Below are 24,907 nucleotides of genomic sequence, written 5' to 3' on the forward strand. Positions count from 1 at the left end.
TCAGCTCTAATGCATCTTTTGGAGCAAAAGTTAATATAAGACTCAGTATTATACTACATTATATCATATCATATATCATATCATATCGTATCATATCATATATTAGACCCCGTTCTTATTTTACTATAAGATGGGGTCTTATATTAATTTTTGCTCCAAAAGACGCGTTAGAGCTAATTGTCCAGCTAGGTCTTATTTTTGGGGAAACACAGCAGTTAGGGGTATGATACATTTTTTTCAATATAGATAATCAATTTACCCAGCACCATTTTTTGAAGAGATCATCCTTTAACCACTGCATGTCAGTGCCATCTTTGTCTCCCTCGAACCTTATTCTTTTCAATGACTCTATAATATTCCATCATGTGCGTGTGCCATAAATTACTAAACTCATTTGCAACTGATTGACATTTAAGTTGTTTTCATGTCTTTGCTATAAATATCGCTGTGATGAATAATCTTGTCCATATGTCCTTCCCCACATGTGCTAGCATACCTGCAGGACAAACTCACAAATGGAAATGCTAAGTCAAAGGGTTACGTGCATTTCAAATTTTAATCAGTATTTGATAGAAATAAAATTGATACATCAATTTCAAGTGGATTTTCAAACCACAATGAACTGCACATTAGACACAGCACATTAGAATTTGAACTACACTAAAGTTCCCAACATTTTTGAGCCTTAGAGTTTGTTTTTCAAAAACAGTTAAGTATATCACTATGCTTCTAGTATCCACCAGTTGACAAAGTATATAAAACCACATAAGTTCACGGAAACTGTGCCTCAGAACCCTGTGAGATGGAAACTAAAATGAATCATGCTGTCACAATTTGAGGGGCAAGCCTTCCCTGCTGAACACAGAAGAGCAGGGTCACCTGCTATGTGCGCCTGTTCTGAAGGAAGCGCAAAGCCCAGCAGGAGCAGCCTAGAAACCCAGTAGATAGATGTTGTCCCTGTTCCAGGAGGTATTTGCTCCAGGAGAATGACGGTGGCTGCTTCAGCAGCAGATGAAGCTGCATCTCGTCCCTGGGATCAAGCTGTCCGTTTCCACCAGAGACAACTGAGCAAGAGCCGAATCTGCCGTGAGAGCAAGAAGCCTTACTCAAACTTCTCCTAGGTCAAGTTTTCCGGATATAGCATCATCATTTTGTTCAAAATCCAGATCTAAAAAAGCACCAACACTCTCTCACTTCCAGGCCAGTATTATAATCCCTTATAATCAATAACCAACCCTTCCTTCACCCCGCACCATAGTGACATTCGTTTTCAAACATGCCTATGATGTCATGAGAATGTCATGCTCCTTATTAATTTTGCAGCTGATACCCTGTTAATATGTCAATACCACAATGCTGAGGACCAGCGACCAATGGGCCCCACAGCAGGGCCTGAAAACATGTAACCACTGTGCAACCCACAACCTGACTTGACTCTGCAGGCTCAAACCTCCAAAACGCACTTCCTTCCCAGAACTCTTAAAAAAGGGGAAGATGAACGGCAAAGGAAACCATCAACAAAATGAAAAGGCAACTTAGCAAAGGGGAGACAATATTTATGTACCGGTTAAGGGGTTAATATCCAACATATATATGTATATATGTATAACTCATACTACTTGATGGCAAAAAAAAAAAATCTAAGTAAAAAATGGGCAGACGAGCTGAAGACATTTTTCCAAAAAAGCCATACAGATGGCCAACAGTACATGGAAAGGTGACCAACATCACTACTCAGAGAAACATAAATCAAAACCACAGTGAGATATCACCACACACTCACTAGAATGGCCATCATTTAGACAAGAGATAACAAGAGTTGGCAAGTAAGCAGAGAAAACAGAACCCTTGTGCACTGTTGATGGGAATGTAAATGGTGCAGTCACTATGGAAAACAGTATGGAGGATCCTCAAAAATTAAAAATAGAACTACCATATGAGCCAGCAATTCCACTTCTGGTTGTTTATCCCAAGGAAGCAAAAATGCGAACTTGAAAAGACATTTCTCCCCCATGTTCACTGCAGCATTATTTGCAATAGCCACGACAACCTTAGTGTCCATCAATGGATGAATGGACAAAGAAAATGTGATATACATATACAATAAAATATTATTCAGCCATTAAAAAAGAATGGAAACTTTCCATTTGCAACAATCTGGATGGAACTTGAGGACATTATGTTAAGTGAAACAAGCCAGACAGAGGAAGACAAATACCATAGGTGTCTTATATGTGTAATCTAAAAATAAATAAAATACAAATTCACAAGTGTTGGCAAGGACATGGAGAAAAGGGAACCCTTCTGCACTGTTGGTGGAAATGTAAATTGGGGCAACCACTATGTAAAACCGTACAGAGGTTCCTCAAAAAAATAAAAATAGAACTACCATATGACACAACAATTCTACTTCTGGGTATTTATCCAAACTCATACATACAGAGAACAGACTGGTGTTTTGGCAGGGGATGGGGGAGATGGGCAAAATGGGTGAAGGTGCTCAAAAGGCACAAACTTCCAGTTACAAAATAAATAAGCTCTGGGGATGTAATGTACAACATAATGACTATAGTTAATAATGCTGTATTGTTTATTTAAAAGTTGCTAAGAGAGTAAGATCTTAAAAGGTCTCACCACAAGGAAAGAAAATATGTAACTACATGTGGTAAATGATGTTAACTAGACTTATTGTGATCATTTCATAGTATATACATACTATGTATATACTACGTATACACAGAGGGTGCCAAAAAAATGTATACTCATTACTTGTATTCATCTTTTGTTATCGGTGTATAGTGAGTATTGCAATTTTAATAGTTTTTTTTTCCTTTCTTAAAATGTGTATACATTTTTTTGGCACCCTCTGGATATGGAATCATTATGTTGTACACCTGAAACTAGTATGTCAATTATACATCAATAAAAGGATCTTATTTATAACAAAACTTCCACATGAAAAAAATGTCCATGGAAGACATAGGCTTTTGCCCCTTACGATTGTGGGAGAGCTCACTCTTCAGATTCTTAATAGATGTGATTACACACACACACACACACACACACACACACATACACACACACACACACACACACACAGAAAAAAAACCTTGCTCTCTCTCCAGAGTTATAACGAGAAATGAAACCACTAAGAAGATAACAAGTTGAAACAAATTTGCTACTGGCTGTTTGATTTTGGTTAAATCACTTTATATCTCCAGGGTACGTTTGTTCCAATAAAATGAGGATGTGAAGCACGAGGTGATGCTTACAGAATCCAGCTCTTAATATTTTATGATTCTATATATAAAAGGGCAAAGCTCTTAGATGTCTGTAATTGAGTCTTACGACTTACTGTGATAAGTGGTCTCTGGCAGGAAAGCCTGGGGAGTGAGACCCCTGTGGGTCCAGGCTCACAGAAAGCACAAGAAAGGTGCGTCCCGCTGCAGGTCCAAAGGTAAACTAGTCAGCGGGACGCGTTCTTACTCACCTTGGTTGAGTCAGCAAGGAGCTTTTTTCAAAGAATGAATCTCTACTGCAATTTCCCTCCCTGAGTTCTTTTAAAAGACAAAGAATGGATGCCCAGGATCCTCAGAGAGGGCATCTTGGGAGTCCAACTACTTCACCGGGGTGGGCAGTCCCACAGTTCAATGGGGCGTGAAAATATAAGAGAAAATAGCACAATCCGGAAAGGTGGCTCCATGAATATAAAGCCATTTGAACAACAGCAGCTTTGCGATGGCACAGCTTTGTGAAAGACAAAGACCACTTTTGTCTCTTGCTCTGGAACTGGCTGCCAGCAATCAGACAATCCTTTGAGGCAGCCCTGACTGCCGGCCCAGGCTCTGAGAGGACACGGCCTGCCCAAACATCACTTGGATAAATAAAATGAACCTGACTATCCTCTGCTTTCCATTGCTCGCCCAAATCTCTGCCTGAAAATGGTTTCTTCTCCTGATCTCAAAAGCACTTTTTTTAAGCTTAAAAACAAAACCTTGAGGTAATGTGGAGGCTACTTATAAAGCTATGTCAAAAGACTCCCAAAGGATGTAATACATCCTTTCATGTCCAGGGAGAGTAGACATAGCACGGGCGATTTTACCTATGTGATTGATCAGGGAGCAAACTATTCCTCCCTAGTAAAGACCAAACTGTGTGACTTTAGTCAAGTTCCTGGGTCAGAGACATGGGTCAAATTCTATTACAATTCTACTAAAACGCATTCCAAAAACAACTGAAATGAGTTGTAAACGAATTTGACCAGTGTTCCTTTTTTTAATTCTTTTGACAGTACTAAAATATTGTATAGGTATAGAGTTATAAGGTTATTACATTGAATAACATTGCTGGAAATACACTAGAAGCTGGAAAAATTTTGTTTGATGGAAAGTCATTACAATGAGATTTGATTCCTTCTTTTCAGACCCTACTGGTTTGTCTCTTCAAATTTAGATGAGGATAAACCACAAATTAATTTAAGTTTCAGCTAACATGATGGCAGATATAACCACCACAAAAAGCCTCTGCAAGTTTGGACAAACTAAAATTTGATTCAAAACCCCTTGCCAGTCCTCTAAATGACTTTTTCTTTTCCTTTTCCACATTCCTTGTCATCTCTTTTTTTCTATAATGACACTGTGTACAGTATATTGCTCATTGTAAGGCACCTTAACTCCTTTTTGGTAATGGGAAGTAACAAATGAATTGAAATGCCTTGTTTCTTCCATTAAATTGCATCTTCTTTCCTTTCCAACTCATGTGCTCAACATAGCACTAAGGTCATGACTCAGAACCCCCGAAACCTTATTCAACACTGGGGTCAAGCTTTTCCTTTCCATTGGGCCAATCCTACAATGCACCTTCCTTCAAGAAGCTTCCATGAATGATGAAAAAAAAAGAAGAAAAAGCAAATTCCCATTAGTCACTTCCTCTCTAATACAACATTTAGGATTCTGATGTTCACATTCATCCTTTGTGTAAACAATTTATTAAATCTATTTATCCCTGTTATTTAGATGTTCCCTTTTCCTACTACTTTTGATCGCATCTCACTGGAAGCTCACACAGGGCAGTATATTCCATCGTGTGGAGACAATTCCCTCTTATGATAAACAAATTTAATAGGATGAGTTCAGCATTGAGTTTTTTGAGTGCTAACCATGTGCCGAGGGGTGCTGTTCCCAGGGCTAGGGTACGTTGATGAAAAAGATGTTCCTGTCTTCAGAGCTATACATTCTAGTATGGGAGACAGACAGTAAACATTAACAAATAGGACAATTATAGATCATGTGAAGAAAATACAGGGAAGAGGACAGACACGGAGAGGTCTGGGCAGGCCGGACAAAAATGGTGGTTCCATTATCGAGGGTTCTCAGGAGGGATTATTCAAACGGAGACCTGAGTAATAAAAGAAAGTGATTCCATTTTCAATTCTCTTTTTATCATCTAACTACAATTGGTCCTCATTATTCGCACATTCTGTATGTGTGACTTCTCTTACTTGCTAAAATTTATTTGCAACCCCCAAATCAACACTCCTCATGCTTTCGTGATCATTTGAAGACGCGTGCAGAGGGGCAAAAAGGACATGCAGGCTCCTACTTGAGGTCAAACCAGGCGACACTCTGCTTTCTTATTTCAGTTCTCGTACTGTAAACAAGTGTCCTTCCCATGATCTATTTTGTATCATGTTTTTCTCATTTTTGATGATGATCTTGTTCTTTAAAATGGCTCCCATTGCGCTAAAGCACTGTCTAGAGTTCCTAAGCGCAAAAAGGCTGTGATGTGCCTTAAGGAGAAAATACGTGTTAGATGAGCTCTGTTCAGGCATGAACAAAGTTACAGGGCTGTTGGCCATGAGTTCAACATTAGTGACTCAACCAACAGTGTGTATTAAATAAGGTCTTCGAACCTTAAACAGAAACACTCATAAAATAAGGTTATGTATTGTTCAGTTGATGAAAATGTAACCAGAAGCTCACAGGAACTTGTATTTCTCCTAGGAGCAACAATTCAGTACTTGTTAATCCAATGTCCGTGGCGACTTTATAAATATGAATTACCACAAATAACAGACTCTAAAGTACATTTAATCGCAGGAATGTAGGGCTTTCTTTTTCAATAATTATTTTAAGTAAAAAAGAAAAGAAAGCAGGCAGCATCAAGAAAATATTAAGTAAAAAATAATACAGAAGGCAAATGGGTATGGCAGCAGGCATGAAGCTGCCACACAAGGGTACCTGGACATGGCAGAGATCAAGGTGACAGAGGAGCAACCCAAGTTTGGGAAACACATACGGTGAAGAGTTTTGGCTTCAGAGTGAGATTTTATTTGGCCATGGGTGAGAAATTTATCTTCTATGAACCTCAGTTTTCGTATCTAGGAATTGAGACAGTATGTGAGAATTACAGCCTTAGCTCGATGATTTAATGAAATATTAATAATATGTAAAGCAGCAGTGAGTGCTGAAAATTTTTGGTCTCAGAACTCCTTCATATTCTTAAAAGTTATTGAGAAGCGCAAAGAGCATTTGTTTATGTGGGTTACATCTATGACTATATACCATATTAAAAATTCAAGCAGACATTTAAAAAATACTTACTTGTTAATTAAGTAACCATTATAAACCCAATACATGTTAGCAAAAATATGTATTTTTTAGCTCAAAACCACTTTTCCAATAATGACATAAGGTGTCAGATGGGTACTAGGTTTATCGGGGTAATCACTTCATAAGGTATGTAAATGTCTAATCACTGTTGTATACCTGAAACTAATATAACATTGTATATGTCAACTATAACTGAAAAATAAATTTTTATAAAACTACTTTTACAAACGAAACACACAGAGGAGTGGCACTGTTTTTCATGTTTGTAAATCTCTTTAATGTGCAGCTTCACAAAAGGCAATTGGATTCTCATATTTGCTTCTGCATTCAATCTGTTGCAATATCACACTTCATGTAGCTTCTGGGAAACCATGCTGTATACTCCTGAGAGAACAGAGTGAAAATCGGCCAGCAACTTCTTAGCATTATTGCCGAAAACGTTTTAATCTCATGGACCCCCTGAAAGTCTTTGAGACCCCTACGTGTTCCTGGAACATGATGAAATGAAGGGTTCGAACCAGTTCCTGCCACAAAGTAAATTCTTAATAAATATGAATTCTCTATTCCTTTTATTCTTAGCCTCAATGTTGCTAGAACACGAATGCATTTGTGCCAGGATTTCTTCAATTTATTACAACTGTATAATACCTAGCATAGTGACTCATGCAGACAGATGAGCAACGAGTGTTACTGTTGGTTGTTGCTTATTCTGGTTCTATAACTAATTAGCTGTGTGAGCTGCAGCCAGGGATTCTTACTCTGTGTTCAAATTCAGAGGTTCCACGGACTCGAAAAGGGAAAAAAAATTACATCTCTCTTTTCTGACACTCAAACATGTACTTCCATTATGACTGCAGAAAACCACACCTGTACCTATGCTACTGTCACCGACAGAAATCATGGACATTTTCACATCAGATTATGGTTACTGCAGATATCTTTAAAAATCATATATGTTCATCTATACCAATTCAAAAGTATAGTAGTTATTAGACCTGCCACTAGATTTTCCTATTTAATATAATAATAAAGAAGCACGTATATTACAATATCACGAGTTTTTATAAATACCTTGACAACTGTATTTCAATGCAACTGGATTCATTTTCAATTTTTTAACAACTGGATTCATTTTCAATCTTTCATATTTGACTTTGTGCACTTAAAAACATGATTCTGAAAAAGGGGGCCACAAGTTTAACCTCATGGCCAAAAGGGTTCATGCAATCAAAAAGGTAAGAACGCCTGGTATTCAGCAATTCACTTATCTCTTTAGGCACCTAGTTCCTCTCTTTAAAAGGAACTGGACTAGTTACTCTCTTGTGACTCCTCCCAGCTCTACCCCTGCAGCTATAGTAAATGGCACATGCTGCTGGGAGAGGAGGAAATGGGTGGAAACCCACAGCACACCTGAGTGCATTCACAAAGAGCTACTAGTCTGGTTTCAGTTTTTATACCAGCATTTGAGAGTCTACAAAGTTGATTGCTTTTAGCCTCGTTGAGCCTAGCACAGCTAAATAGTTGAAAAGCTAACAGTGAAAGCAAATCGTCCTCCCAACGACCTTTTACCACACTGTAATAATACACATCACAAATCCCAACGAACAATCATGAATTATTTTGCAAAGAGCCCATCATCAACATGGTCTAGATCTGTTCTTGATAGAAATAGCTTGTTTGGGAGCGAACTTAAAATAAATGTTCCTATACTCAGAAGACTAATCTGAACATTTATGATGAATGTTTGCTTAAAATCTAGATAAAAATTTTTATACCCTCAGATCTTCAAATAGAACACATTAAAGAAGGAGAGAAAGAAAGAATAAAGGAAAAGAAAATAAGAAAGAAAAGAGTTTTCCATGGCTGTGGGGACGAACAGTAGGCACTAAGCCCTTCACGAGTGGATACTAATGGACCAGAAGCTTAAAAAAGCAAGGTTCTGGGTCCTCGCGCTTGACAACCCAGGTAACACACATAGGTCATTTAAGCCCACCTAATGCTAGAGGTTGAACTAACAATGCTATGTTTACGAACTAAAGAAAGCCCAGACAGATTGTATTTCAGTCCCTGTAGAAAAACCTAGGCTATGTGAGGACAGCCAATAGTAGCACCAAGATAACATAAGGCAGTGGAGACTGCTAGCTTCACTGCCCACAATTCAAAGTGAGATCAAAGCGCTACTCTCAGAGTAGCTCTGAGTCATTAAAATGCTTCAAAATGACCATCACATGGTTTTCTTCATCCAGACACACAGAAATGACAATCCTCACCCCAAAAGCCCAACAAGCCAATTTTCCCAATTACATGGAAACAAGCCCATCTAGTCTCTCCTTCCTTGTTTCTCAGCAGCACATCTCACGTTTTTTACTTGCAAAGGTAAAAAGACAGACTGAAGGCTCTCACTTTGCCCATCTAACAGAACAAAGGAAAACTCATATTGAAGTGAATGAGATGCTAAAACCTAATAGAGAAAAACCGGCTTTAAATCCTCACAGAAAAAGTTAGGCTAGTGCTTTAGGATGTCACCTCAACATGAAGGACAAGCAGTTACTAAAGGAAGGCCCTATACCTGGTAGCATATCTTTTGAGTGGCAGGGGTACAAAACCATAACCTTCTGGTTCATTGGACCCAAGGATAAGAGGATAAGTAATAATATAAGGGATCGCACAATGTAGGAATTGTGAGGGAGAGGTATGAAGGTTTGAGGTCTGGTGAATACCAAATCTGAAGGGGGCAACGGGGAGGGATTTGAGCCCTAAGGGACATTCTGCATTGTGGGATGCAAAGATGGGAGGGCACTCTGGACAGGGACAAGCAGAAGGGAGCAAAGTCCCAAAGGAGGGACTCTCCATGGTGCATTGCGCAAGAGCCAGAAGGGCAGTGTCTGCACTGGAGGGTTAATGAAAGAAGCAGTGAGAGAGATAAGGTCCGTGAAGATATGTTGAATTGGATTATGGGAAACTTGAAAGTTGGGCTCAGTGTAGATTTTACCCTGCAGGCCAAGGAAGGCTTCTAAGCAGAGAGGTGATATGAACAACAATGTGGTGTAGGAATAAACAATGGTGATTTATTGTCAGATAATCTGTCCTAACAGTGGGTCCTTCCCTCAAGTACAGATTAATCAGAATCTATTGTGCCCAGTGACATGAGTGTCAAAAATTATCTCTTGGGGCCATTTTGCTGCCACCTATGCCCTGGAAATGCAATTCAAATACTTTCCTTGACTGATGGAAACTAACAAGGTAACCTGACTCCAGCACAGGGTAAAAAAGAGAGAACATCTCATACTTGCTCCTATCACTGTGGCACTAAAAACCACAGTTGTAAGATATGATTGCATTAACTACACCAAAGGCCTAATTGTTTTGGAAACAGCTGTTATCCTGTTAAGCAAAATGAGAATTGAGAACCATTTTGTAAGGAGTAATGAACAATTAGGCACTGCTCAATATGATTTAATTTAGTAGTTAGTACTGGATAATACTCAAAATGGTTTATTTTAGACCATTTCACTTCCCTAACTACTGACTGCTTACTAATTGGCACTTGACTAGGCGTTCCTTTCTGAAGCTTCATGACCAAATCAAGACAGGGTGGTCTGGGGCAGGAGAAACACCACCTACCCATTTCTGAGTTGTAGCCACAGGAGAGTGCGAGGATTTGTACTAATCGCACTTTAAGGGAAAGAAAAAAAAACACACGTTTTGGGAATAGGGGGAAAACAAGGAATAGTGTGGACATGATTATCATTCATTCATACACACACACATACACACACACACACACACAAATAAAGGATCACAATCTAAGAGCAATACAGTAAACATGAGAGGGTTTGTTGTTGCTTTGGCTCCAGAGCTGAACCGCACCTGGAGATATTACGCGGATCTCTGAAATCACTTCGCCATCAGAAAGTACTAACTAGGGTCAGGGATCTCTCCTAGGCACCACTGAGTAAGGAAAAATGGGGGCGAGGAAGGGAGTGAAGTAAACGATGAGATTACAAACAGGCCAAATGCATGAACCTGAGAGGAAGCGATACAATTCTCCACGCGCACATCTGTGTTTATCCTGGAGCACCGCTCCGTATTCTCATTGCCATCCATCGTAATCGTCCCTACGGCAGAGCTTCCCCACGAGACCTGAGCAACCTCTCTCCTTAATGGAAAGTAGAAGGACCCTGGTTTCCACCTGGGTCAAAACCCCGCTTGTTTCGGATCCAAACCCACACGGCAGCCTCCCCTCCCTCCGCGCGCCGTGGGAGCCCTCCCGCACCGCTGCTGCGAACGCCAGGTGCCTAGCGCGGGATCTGTCACGCTTTCCCTAAGAAAGTGTCCTCATCTGATGTTGCGACGACACTCGGGGTTCAGAAGGCTGTCGTAAACCCTCTGCGTACACTCCGTTAGGAGGTGAGCCCCGGCCTCGGGGGGGGGGGGCACCACCCCCGTTCCCAGGTCACAAAGTGCCCGTCTCTGCCATCACATGCACACAACTTGAGTTTCCCATTCCCTTCACAACTGTTACCCTCCAACTCCTCACTCCGGGGCTTCAGAGAGAACCTAAGAAGAGGGAGGCAGAAAGCCCTCGGACCGCGCGCCGCACTCAGCGGTCCTCCGCGGGTTACAAAGTCCTGAATGAAGCCGCACGGCGGGGAGGAGGGGCGCGAGCACCGAAGCGGGGGCCGCGGAGAAGTAACCCGCGAGCGCCCTCGCCTTTGACGTTTCCCCTGTGCCAGGCGCGGGAGCTCTGGGTCCGGGAACAGGCGGCTCCGTCCCGGAGCCCAATGCACTGTTAGTCACGCGGCTTCCCGAAGCCCGCAGTGGCTTCCCCTGCGGGTCTCCTGCTCCGCGAGAGGGCTCCGATTCCCCACCCGCCCCCGGACTGCGCCCCCCGGGCAGCGGGCGCCGGACCCCCGTGCCGGGCGGCGCGCACACCCGGAGCCTGGCATCCGCCGCCCAACTTCGCGCCAGACAGGGCCGCTCCCGCGCGCTTGGCGATCACTCACCAACTCCGTACTTCTGCCGCTTGGTCGGGATCCAGCGGGCCATGGCGGCGACCTCGCCCCTCGGCGGCGGGGGCTGCGGTGGCTACAGCTCCTGGGGTGCCGGCCGCCGCCGCCGCGCGGCGCTCCTGCGCGCCCCGGGCTGCTCCGCCATGTTCCGGGAAACTTCCGCGACCCCGGGGATCGGCTCGGCGCTGCCCCGTGCCGCCCGCGCCCGCCCGGGATTCGCTCGGGCTCCGGCCCGGCCCGTGGTCACCTGCTGGGCCGGGCGGCGGCCCCGCCCCGGCCCCGCCCGCCCGCCCGCCGCGCCCTCCGCCCGCCTCCGCGCCGGGACCGGCCTCTCCCGCCCGCTCGCCCCGGCCCGGGCCAGCGTGTTCTCCGCCTGGCGCGCTTCCCGGAGCAGCTTCCCAGGGCAGGCTGGGGTCTGCGTTTTACTTTGGGTATTTTGCTTTTTCCCCGCCTTCCCCACCGGGATTCAACCCTCGAGGCTGGGTCCTGGGGGCGGGTCCCCCGGCGCCGGCGTCTGGAGGGCTCCGCTTGGGACACTGGGCACCCCCAGGCGGGACGGCCGGGCCAGGGGTGGGCGAGGAGTGCGGGGCCCCTGCCCACTGCGCGCGCCAGGGCCCCGGGGCACTACAATGTGTTAGTTAGCAAGAGCTGCTTTCCGCCCCCGGGACACCTCCAGGGCCTGGCCCTCGGCGGCCCTCAATAAATAGTTGTTGGATGAATGAGCAGTGGACTACTGCGTCCACCCCCTAGAGCTTTAACTGACACCACGCGAGCCGGAAGCCCGACTCCGGGACAGACATGATCTCTTCTGGCCACCGTTTATAGGCTTCAAAGCAGGAACATGTGTCTTCTGGTAAACAGACAACAGATCCGAGGGAGACAGGCTCCTCAGACGTATTAGATGGTTTCCTAGGAGAGAACTCATATGGTTTCCTCGGTGGGAACTCGGACCCTCATGCTCAAGGGAAAAGTCCGCCCCAATGCCTCCCTTTTCCAACAGACCAGCCGTTCAAAGACCATCCCTACGGAGAAGGGGACCTGGCACATGCAAGTCTTCTGGTTCACTGTATTGTTTCAACAAAGAGCCAAACGCAGGGGTGCTCTTTTGAAGTGCCCTAGGCTCCTGTTGTTGCCCTCTAAAACTGCCCTCCTGGAACTCACTTCCTCCTGGAGAGACCTCAAGAATGAAGCTTGGATGGGGGGAGGTCTTTCATTCACACTTGGAAGTAAAAATCTGAGTAAATGACCAGCTGGTTTATATTCACCGTCTGAGAAAATGACATTTGAGAGAAACTTTGTCCCTGCGGTCTGTGATGGCTTTCTTGCCTATCTGGAACATGAAAAGAAAGGAAGATAAACCTAGTAAAACTTGATTGAAGAATTCATGCATTTTGCAAAAGTCAGATCTGAAATTTTTAAAAAGAGGTCCTGTTCGCGGTGGCTAACTCCTAGGTTTACTTTCTACTTCATCCACAAATAGATATTTACGCGTAAAGTGTCATAATAAGTTAAGAAATCTGTCACTTTAAACCTAACATTTAGAAGTAATATAGGGGAAGGGACATGAGGATTATTTTCTCTGCCAATGGTAACAGAAGGAATTCCACCATCTCCCCAGAAATTTCTCTCTTCCTCTGCCATCATGATTAACCTAACTCCCCAGGTTAGGTAATTTCTTCCTTCCACACATATTTATGAAGTACCTATTATATGTCAAGCATTGTTTTAAGAATGGATCACAGCAATGAATAAAATATAATCCCTATCATCATAGAGTTTCCAGTCTAGAAGAGGTGATGAAGGCAATAAGCAAATGAATGTATGCCCAAAGAGGCTATGTCCGGAGAGAAAAATCCACAGCAAGTTCTATAGTGATTGGTTCTATAGTGATTGGTTTAGCAAAGCATGTGGGATGGCGTTGGTCTGGTAAGGTGACAATGAATTACAGACAGGAAGGAAGTAAGGATTCCAGAGAAAGTATTCTGGACTCAGGAAGAGCAAATGCAAAGGCCCAGAAGCATGCTTGGCAGGTTCCAAAAACATCAAGGAATACCCGGGGGTGAAAGGTGAGTAAGGAGCAGAGTGTTGGAGGAAACGTGGTCCCAGTCACATGGGGTGGTCAGATAAAGCAGGACCGTGGAAAGCATAGTAAGAATTTTTCCCTGTTACTGTGAGAAGTTTGGAGTGTGTTGAGCCAACCAAGGACATGATCTAATTTGCCTGCTGTGGGATAAGCAGAGTGTAAAGACACAAGGGAAGATGCGAGAAGACCAGAAGGATGGAAGGCTATTTAAGGAGTTGGGGCAAGAAATGAAGGTAGTTGGGTCCAGGTGTGTAGGTGGAGAGGTGGGAAAGAGGTTGGGTTCTTGAAATATATTGAAGGTAGAACCAACAGAAAGGCAGTGTGGACAGGGGAAATTACTGAGGCTTCTGGACCCCTCAGGGTACTTTCATCAGCATATGTTTTGGAAAGTTTGCCCCCCAAATAATGCTTTTCTTAAAAAAAAAAAAAAAGCCTCACTATATACATTTCAGGCCCCACAAACCTTGGATCTTGTCCCTGGGTCAAGGCACAAGATAGGTCGAAGATGACCCTAAGATTTGGGGCTTGAGCTACTGGAACATAGAGTTGCGTTTTTTTTTTTTTTTTTTTTTTTTGTCATCTGTGATGTCTAATTCATCTTTATCCTTTATATCCAAGTTGTTCTGCACTAAAGTTTTCCTTTGATATTTCTTTAGGAGTCACTTTTTCATACCTTCCTTGGTAACTCCTTCATGTACACTGCTAGGAACTGAAGCATTTTGGGATGGGGCTTCACAAAGTTTCTTCCATCCTCTGTGTTCAAGACGATTGGATGTCCAATGTTCTCTAACCACGGATATATTGTAAACTTAATACACATCAGAGTGTTCAATGCTCATCCAGTGGAACTGGATTTCTACCAAAATGATTTCAGCTACCTCTCCCACCCTAGCCTTATAAGCTTTTTGCAAAACTTGAGGTTTGTATTTAAGCCCTGGCTATTTCAAGTTTGACAATAATTGTGTTAAGAGGGCTGGAGGAAAATGGAAAATTTAAATTACAGCTTTGAGTATGTTTATTCTTTTTCCTCTGAAGACAAGTCCACCCACTTTGTTATATCAGATGGTTAAATCTCAATTGGAAAGGCCATTTAAATCATAAAAGCAGGGCTATTCAAAGTCTTTTATTAAAATGAGGCTGAAAATTAGAGAGTCAACCAGATGGGTAGGTGGAATAACAGCTTGATTCCCAGAAATATCCTTTTCCTTTTCCTCTGATTTCTTTTCAGAAGAAACATTAAGCGTATTTACAACCAGAGATATTCGACTCAAAACCCACACAAATACAAACATACTTAGGCATACACCAACACGAGTGTTCTGCTTGAAGCGGCGCCTTGGAGAAAGCAGTGAGGATAAATGAATGTGAAGGGTAGTTTGCCATGCATATTGTGCCTATCCCTTATAATGACTAAGAGAATAGATGGATGTCGACACAACTGCCAAGCACGTCTCTTCCTCCATTGATTACCAGGTTGACTTTGCCAAGTCTGGCTGACTGGATGGCTTCTATGAGACACGCTGTGGGTTCAGCGAAAGAGCGTCTTTTTTTTTTTTTTTCCTAGATACAGGAGGCTCGCTCTTTGGTCCTACATATGATATATGAGTGAGTGTGGTTGCTAGACTTACCAAAAAAAAAAAAAAAAAAAAAAAAGGAAGAGGAATGTAATTGACTCGAAGCACCACTTTGGAATCTTCTGAAGGCAAATTCTTTGGGACAGGGTGATTCTCTGTAAGTCAGAAGTGGGGTGATTCATTGTAATTTGGGAACCCTGAGGTAAATGGACAAAGGAGCTGATCTCTACAGCCCTAGAAACCTCTTTTTTATATACGTCACAAACTCACATCACTGTAGACTCTCTGCCCCTTACCCCATGACTTGAGGGGAGAGCACCTTTGAGTCTGTCCTTAGCTCTGCCACGTGGCATTGTATGTCCAGTTTCTCTGATGAATGGGGAGAGGATGGTCAGCATTCTAAAGCTATTCCCGTCCTCATTCCCTGTGAGATTCATGCTTGGTAAGCACTTTCACTCTTTTCGTGATCACAGCAAAAAGCTTTCAGTTTTGTTTCTAGAAAGCTCTTTGCTGCGAATATCTAAATGTGCTCCAATATCACCTTTGGGAGAAGTTGATGATAAGCAATTCGAAGTCATTAGTTGGATGAAAACTAGATGGATAGTCAGGTGGGAAGGAATGAAACTTCATTTTTTAAAAGTATATTTATATATCTTGAAAAATTCCTATATGTATTGAAAAATTATATCTTCATAAAACTGTTTAAAACAAGAGATGAAAGCTAAGAATCAATGTGGAAACATTATGATGTAAACATAAGTAAAAATAGTTAAATGGTTTATGCCATGATATGATTATAACTATATAAATTACATATTTACATGGAAAATGACTGTAGAAGAACATGAAAAAAATAGAAAAATTTATTAAACTTCTTCAAAACAACGTAAAAGAGAAGAAACTGGTTCTTGAGGTACCTGGACTATGTAGAAAAGCAGGAAGTCAAATGCCTAAATTTGACCTTTATCTGGGACAGGAGTGAAGTTTCATTCTGGAGCCCCTTCACAACAGTGACACACTATTACTTTATTGTTTAGATGACTGTCATATTCAGTAGGTTTTTCTTGCTATTACTTTGAGGTCAGTTAAGAAACCAACATTTGATCGAGAATTTTTATTTAATACCAGACAGATTTTTCCATAGCACCAGCTGTAGTGTAACAATAATAACTGACTTTTATGGCCTATAATTTGGGCCTGTGCCTGGCACTATTTTAAATCCACTTGTTTGATCCCCACACAGCCTAATGAGGTAAACAGAACTATTGTCATCCCCACCTTACAAATGTGGAAATTGTGGCTCAGGACATGTTGCCAACACAATTAGTTGGTGGCAGAATTAAATTCAAACCTTGGGCAGACTGGCTCCAGGATCCATGCCCTAAACCAGGGGTCAGTGAACTTTTACTATAATGGGCCCATATCTATATTAGACTTTAGACTTTACAACCATGTTGTCTCTATTACAACCACTCAGCTCTGCAATGGTAGCAGGAACACAGCCATAGATAATACGTAAACAAAAGAGTGTGGCTACGTTCCAATAAAACTTTATTTGTAGACATGAAATCTGAATTTCATGTAATTTTCATAGGTCATGAAATATTCTTTTAATTTTTTAAATCATGTTTTCAATCATAAAAAATCATTACCTTGCAGGCTGTACAAAAAACAGTTGGTGGGCAGGATTTGGCCTGAGGGCCATAGTTCACCAACCCCTGCTCTAATCTGTAACTGCCAGGTGAGTGGGAAAGCTGGGGACCTCAGGAGAAGGAGCAAGGTAATAAAGGAGGCACTGATCTGGAAGTCTGTTGCATAAGCGTTTGAGAGAAGCTCCTAGAACAGAAGTCATCGGAAGAGAAGGACTCCAAGGACCAGAAGTTGCCTAGAAATCAGAGGATGGGGCACTTTTGAGAACAGTGATCATCTCTTTTGGGAAATTGTCTACTGGCCTACCCCCTCTGAACTCTATTCTGAATGATAGGAACTATACATAAAAACCTTAACTAAACCTCTGTAACAAGTAGCACACAAGTATTTGCTTTCGTACCCATCAAACAAGGAAACTTCTAAAGGGGGACATGACATGTTCATTACAGCATTATTTACAGGAGCCAAGATGTAGAAACAACCCAAGTGTTCATCCATACATGAATGGATAAAGAAGATGTAATGTGATATATATATGTATATATATGTCACATTGCATATATATATATATATATATATATATATGTCACACACACACCATGGAATATTATCCAGCCATGGAAAAGAAGGAAATCCTGCCATTTGCAACAACATGAATGGACCTTGAGGGCATTATGCTAAGTAAAATAAGTCGTAATAAGTCAGACAGAGAAAGACAAATACTGTATGATCTCACTTATATGTGGAATCTAAAACAGGCCAAACTCATAGAAAAGGAGAGTAGAATGGTGGTTGCCAGGGGCTGGGGGAGAGGGAGTGAAGGTCAGTGAGGAGGTGTTGGTCAAAGGGTACAAAACTAAAGCAATCCTTTCTTGGGTAGTCTTCAATCTCAAAGTCTGGCTTTATCCCAGAATTGTTTGGGGTCATATTTGGGTAGTATTCCTGAACTCACTCACTTCCAGATAACAATCACCTGGCCCAGCTGGATCAGAAGGACAGTGCCTTGGGGTTCCTTACAGAGTTTCTGAATCATGTTACTGTAGCATACTGTTCTTATTTAAACAAGCCCTTCCCTCCTGTAAAATTATGCCTCAGGGTTTGTTTCTCAGAACCCAAACCACAGAGCAAAAAATCTCTGAAGAGGAGAAATAAATTCACTTATGTTACTTCTGGAGGCAAGCTCCTTTTAAAAATGATCTGACTATTAAGTCTGTCCTTGGTAACTCTGGGCTTGGCCCACACTTCGAGTGCCAAGTGAGTGCTGGCCCTGGGAGTTGGTTTCTCCTATGATTTACCAAAAAGGCCTCTCTTGACTTCAGTCTTCCTATTTGTAAAATTGTGGTTGTAATTCATTGTCTGGGTACAAATATTAGAATTGTTTAGAACAGAGTATTATTAGAAGACAGGAGACTCCTGTTCACCTAGGATGTGAACAACAGGAAAATTCAAACAGCATATATTGCTTAATATCCTGTAGGCCATTTTAGGTAAAAGCATACCGATAACATGAATAGATGTGTAATGAATCTAGTCAAGAATAAAAGAAAAATATAAATACGCACAATTAGGAATCTAAAAGAATACAGGACCTTAGATGTCAAGAAGCAAATTTACATAAGACTATGTTGTATAGTTCTTACTTAATAAATTGTAAAAATCACAATGAAAGACAGAATTCACTAGGAAAATATAAATGAACAAAATTGATCCAAGAAATAGAAAAACCAGCACCGACCAAATATCATAAAAGAAGTGGAAAATGTGGTCAAAATATTGCATATAAAAAAGTGCCAGGCCTAGATATAACGGCAAATTCTTTTGTATATTCACAGAATAGAACCATTGAATGTAATATAAACTATTCCATAGCAAAAGATGGAATTTCTTTCTAATTTATTTTACAAAACAACATCACCTTTCTCAGAAATACCCATTAAAGAAGAAAAATTAAATACAAATTTGTATTTGTACAAATAGAGTTTGACTAGAGATGCAAAACAAAATATTAGTGAATTTTATCAAGAACAATAGAGAATGACTAAATTTTATTCCAAAAAGTACAAGGGCAAAAGTAAAAGTACAAGAGTACTAGGAAATTTTTTTTTTATAGGAAATTTATCAACATATCTTTATTTCATTAAATGTCTCAGAAAAATCTAAATGGTCATCCAGAGAGATATGCAAAAAGCATTGGATAAAATTAGTGTTCATTCTCGATCTAAACTCTTAGTAAACTAAGAATAGGATATACATCCTGCCTTGATGAAGAGACTATCTTGGAAATCAGCAGCCTGCATCACACTTAAGCGTGAATTGTCATGATTCAGCAGAAACAGGAAACGAAATCCTCTCAAACCATAGTTGGAGGAGTATTCAGAGATAACTTGGTTCAGTGCAAGGAAATGCAGGACACGAGTTGGAGGACACCAAACTGTCATTGTCTGCTGGTGATACACAACTGGCTGACAGCATCAACAATACGTATTTTCAAAGAAATCACAATTGTATCATATATTTAAAGACTCAAAGTCTTTCTCTTGTTCTGATGAACAGGTAAGAGAATGTCATAGACCCCACAGTACATCGGGGCCCTTTCATCAGATTGACTACCATACTGTAATGCGTGCCATTTCAGTTTCTGCCAAGCTCAGTTTTCCCTTGAAACGTATCCCTCTTTAAACACAGAAGGGAATTTAGCTTCAAAATTACTTCATTTGTTACGGAAACGTTTAAATAGGTCAAGCTGATGGCTGTCATTTTGTCACTAGTGTACTGTACTCTCTCCGGTGGAATGGGCCTTCGCAGTGGAGAGCAGGGTGTCATTCTGAATTCCACTCCTAAGGCTGGTGTCCCTGCTTCCGTAAAAGGCCTTCACAAGACCCTCAGAGTTCACCTCCCAGCCCAGAGTTGACAGCCCTGCTCCTGTGGTTCACGTCTGTCAACACCATCCTTTGTGCACCGACCACAGAATTATGGTTGCAAGCGAGACTTCTGGTGTGGTTGCACAAATACATTTTGCACAGAGCCCATGTTTGCCTGATGTTGGCGCTGAGGGAGCATAGTACCTTTCAGGAATGAGTCAACTCAGAGTCTCCAAAACCTGTGATGCAAGGGAGCCTTGAGTCCCCTTACAGTTCAAGCCTGATGTACCCAAATAAGGTCAAACCATAGTTTCCCCAGCTGGGCGAGAGAACGACCCGCCTGCTATTAGTTGCAATGGCAGCAGTATAGGAAATACACAAAGGTATTTGTGAGAATAAAACAAATGGAATTGGAAAACATGATTGCTGCGAAATTAACCAGGGGCACATTCATCAAGCAATTCAGGAGTGATTTCAGACCCATTGGTAGTTTTCCTCTCACTGTGCTCAAAGTCTTTTCTTCAAATATTCCTTCTAATAAACGCATATCTTATGGTATCCTAGAAAAAGGAGTTTGAAACTTTCTTAGGATTAAAGAAGACTGCTAAGATATTTTTGTTTCAATGCCCATAGTAGAAGAATTCAATCAAATTTAGAGAATGAATTAGAAAGAGGGCAAAACTTCAAAATATAGTGGACGCTTGAACAACACAGGGACTGACTCCTGCACAGTTGAAAATCCACGTATAACTTTTGACTCCCCCAAAGGTTAGTTGTCCCTCCGTGGGTGATTGGTTCCAGGCCTCTCTGTGGATACCCAAATCCATGGACGTTCAAGTCCCCTACATAAAATGGTGTGAAACAATGCATACAGTCGGCCCTCTGCCTCCAAGGACTCCCAACCATAGACTGAAAACAGTCACAGGTATTTACTGAGAAAAAAAATCTGTATATAAGTGGACCCATATTGTTCAAGGGTCCACTGTAAATTATAAAATTTCATAAAATCAGCCAGAGCAGTTTGTGTCTGCGTTTTTTAAATAGAAATAATTTACTATGCATGTTATGCCACTGCCAATAGCCTCGGAAACGATAAAGGAATAGCAAAACATTAAAAGACCAAGGAGGAATTGCTGCTGTTCTTGGAAAAGAAAGCTGAAAAGGAATGCTTAAAAAAAAAAAAAAAAAAAAAGTCAGTGTAGTAGATAAATATGGTACTAGTGCCACCTGCTGTTGTAAGTGTGCATTGCATCTATGCAATAGCTGACTTGTTCTGAATATTATTCTGAATTCTTTTAAAACTTGCCCTCTTATGGCAGGAACAGGTGTTTTATTTTGCTTTCACTATTTCCACTTATCCAAATCTTACTACAGCGGGTGCTCGAATAACGTCATTTTGTTCAAAATCGGTTCGTTATAGTTTTGATGAGAAAAAAATCTTTTCTGGGCCAGGGCGACAGTCTGTGTGGAGTTTGCATGTTCTCCCCATATCTGCGTAGGTTTTCTCCAGGGACTCCGGTTTCCTTCCACACCCCAAAGATGTGCATGTGAGGTGAATCCGCGTGTCTAAATTGTCCCAGTCTGAGAGTGTAGGTGTGGGTGTGATGTGCCCTGTGATGGGAGGGCATCTTGTCCGAGGTGGGGGTCTCACCCTGTACCCTGAGCTGCCGGGGGAGGCTCCAGCCACTTGACCCTGAACTGGAATCAGCAGGTTGGAAAATCATTATCTTACTTGTTGATATTAATCTTTTTTATATGTATGTATAGCTCCCATTTATTTCACATCTATTAATGTTAGAAGTGTTTTGGGTCTTTATTTAGAAGTCTGGTGATGGTTTTATGAGCAGAAATATAATGGTGAAACTTAACTCTTATTTATATCAATTAGCCTATGGTAAAATTAGTTTTGTTATGCACCGTTTCACTTCAGGTCGAAGTTTCCAAGAACCTATTGACGACGGTAAGTAAGAACTTACTGTATGTGCTAAGAATTGCTCTGCTAAGAGCTCTATGTAAATCCTCTCATTGACTTGTCATAATAACTCTAGCAGGTAGGTAGTATTTTTACTCCCATTATGTAGATGCACAGAATAGAGCTTGAGAGTCACTAAAGATCTTACCCAAGATCACATAGACGGTGAGTGGCAGAGCCAGCTTCGAACGTGGGCTGTTTGATCAGAAGCCAACCTCAAGCCCGCTTTTCTGCCCTTTTATGCTGTTACTTGGTGTTGGGATCTCCCTTCTTGGGAGATTATTCAGAATAACTGTTTCTATTATTACAGCCTCAGTTTACCATCTTCAAAAGGATTCGTACAGAGGAATGAATTATTAGGAAACATCATTAGAGCAAAGAAAAGGGTCTGCAGGTTATTTGGGGTGGTCTTACCCATTTCAATAAAAAGTGCTTATCAAGTTTTGGACATTTATACGCCTTTGTGCTCATTTGCATGTCTGACAGCAATAAGTTGCATTTGAATATTTTTCAGAGTACCACAGCTTAGAAACAGGAAGATGAATCAGATTTTCTCTGAAAGCCATCCGCTTAGGCTGAAGATTCCAAAACCATGTATTTCTATCAAGGGGACAAGAATGGCTTGTTAGTCCTTGTTTTTTTATAGATGGTTTATCAAACCTTTATTGGTTATTTTATGTAGATGCTAAGAACTGTTAGCACTGTGTCCTAATGAATCCCAGGGTTAAATATAACAGTATTTTCTGTTCAAGGCTGGAAAACACAAAAGAGAGAGGGGATGAAGCAAATGGAAAAGTAAAGCAAGAGATGGACTCCAGTAGGTCAGAGGAGAAAGTGGAGGGACACACGGGTAGGGTAGTAAATCCAAGCGAAAGAGAGAAAATTAGGAATATGTACCCAGGAGCTGGTTACTGGAAGAGCAGAAGTGGAGGATCCAGAACCATCACGCACTGAGAAGCAGAACAGGCAGCTGGAGGGATGTGGCCGATTACAGGCAAGTGCTTGGGGAGTCCATAACAGTGTGCGTGCGTTCTTAGGAGCACACCTCTGAGATCAAGAGTCAATACCAGATACAATGAGGGTCTAATCAATTTAACTGAAGAACGACTTAGCCAGTGTCTGTGCTGTGAAAAACACTGTGCTGCCTGTGCACTGTGAGTAACCCATCATCGGCTTCAACATCAACGCTGATCTGGCAATGGCAGCCCTGAATTCAATCCAGCTGTAAAGAGCTGAAAACCTCAATCACGGGTTCCAATCTGATTAAGCATGATGTACCCAAAAGCTACAGCTTAGTTACCTAGTTACAGCGTAGATTGGCATCTCAAAGCTGGGCAACGGATTCCTAGGCCACCATCCTCCTTCTTGCCTGGAGAATTCTGCTGTTTGTGAGTGTGTGTGTGAGTGTGTATGTGTGTGTGTGTGTGTGTGTGTGTGTACTGTAATTCTTTTTCTTCTTTATATTGTTGTAAAAAGCACCACATAAAATTTGCCATCCTAATCATTTTTAGTTTTATACGGTTTAATAATGTTAAGTATATTTACATCGTAAATATTTCTAGAACTTTCTCATCTTGCCAAACTGAAACACTGTACCCATTGAAACTATTTCCTCCTCCTTCCTCCCTCCAGCCCTGAGTAACTGCCTTTCTATGTTGGGTCTCTGTGATTTTGACTACTTTAGATATGTCATATGAGTGGAATCACACAGCATCTGTCCTTTTGTGGCTGGCTTATTTCACTTAACAACATGTCCTCAAGGTTCATCTGTGTTGTAGCATGTGACAGGATTTCCTTCTTTTTTTTTAAGGCTGCATAATATGCCATTGTAAGTATATGCCACAGTTTCTTTATCCATTCATCTGTCAATTCCATCTCTTGGCCGTTGTGAATAACGCTACGATGAACATGGGTGTGCAGTTTCTTATTTTTAAAAAAACAAAACTGCCACAGTGACTAGAGGTCTAGCAGTCTAGGGGCATTGGTGGAAACTGAGACAGAAAGATGGTCAGTAGCAGGCTAAACATCTCAGGAAGCAGAGCATGTGGGATAATTCTTGGCTTCTAAGCCTGACTGACTGTATATCTCACTCAGAAAAAAAAAAGAGTGTACCTTTCAGTACGACCTCTGTGGTTTATAAAAAGGCACACTTACAACAAAAGGCTAGATCTTTTCTTCAGCGATTCAACCATGTCATGTAATTCAGGTCTTCAGTGACCTCATACGTCACCCAGAAATTTTATGGGGGTCATCATCGTCTACTTCCAGCATGGAGACATGTGTGCTTTGTCAAAGTCGATGAAGGGAGGCATGCTGGAGGGGGAGAACGGCATAGATGCTGAACTTCTGACTCTGAGGAACTAATTTTAGTTCATTGTTTTTAAACTTGGGTAAATCATTTAAATTCTCTACATTTCATCCTTCTCATTTGTCAAATGAGGATGACAATACAGACTACAAACTTTTGGTGGGGATTTAATGAAAGTAATGGTAAAAGTTTAGTAAAAGTGTTACATAAATGTTGACTACATTAGTTTTCATGAATGTCCGTATAATAGTATTTCTAGCAAATTACTGTTTTCACATGTCTTTTAGCTGCTTCCTTTCTCTTTATAACTTCCAGGAGAGCAAGTTTCTTTGTCAGATCTCCTCCAGGGCTCTGAAAAGTCTCTCCTTTCAATCCTAACTTAAAGATGCTTGCATCTTCCCTGGGGTTTATAGCTACTCAGAACACAGAAATAGTTACTCAAGTTTTATCAAGGAGTGAAAACGTTTGTGAGGTGTGTTAGGGATTGCAAGCTTTTCCTAAATAGGCATTCTCCCCATGTCTTCTTTAATAACAGAACTCCCAGTTTTTAGTTGGACACATAGCTGCCTAGAATAAGGATTCGCATTTCTCAGCTTTTTTGTGGCGAGCTGTGATTAGGTGCTGAGTTCTGGTCAATTGAAATTGTATCAGTCTACATATTTTTTAAGCAAAAAAACAACAGTTAATACAGGCCATTAGCCCCCATCAAAGCAATTGGACGAGGGGCTGGTAGAGGTTGCCATTTGAACTACTGAATTCTAGAACATTTTGTTATTGCTGCAATCCATCTTGGAGCTTCAAATGAAAACCGAGTGACCATCCTGGGTCTCTGATGA

At 41.5% G+C, this 24,907-nt stretch overlaps 1 protein-coding gene across 1 annotated transcript in view; it reads right to left on the reverse strand.

The window, feature by feature from the left end:
* Positions 1–11,880, reverse strand: part of DOCK5 (dedicator of cytokinesis 5) — a 186,340-nt gene extending 174,460 nt beyond the window's left edge. Inside the window, exon 1 of the mRNA XM_081076534.1 lies at positions 11,618–11,880. Within this exon, the coding sequence (XP_080932660.1) occupies positions 11,618–11,660 (43 nt within the window). The 5' untranslated portion in view covers positions 11,661–11,880. The remainder of the gene's footprint in view (positions 1–11,617) is intronic.
* Between the last annotated feature and the right edge of the window lie 13,027 nt (positions 11,881–24,907).

The sequence above is a fragment of the Rhinolophus hipposideros genome (assembly GCF_964194185.1).
Source record: "Rhinolophus hipposideros genome assembly, chromosome: 16".
Lineage (NCBI taxonomy): Eukaryota > Metazoa > Chordata > Mammalia > Chiroptera > Rhinolophidae > Rhinolophus > Rhinolophus hipposideros.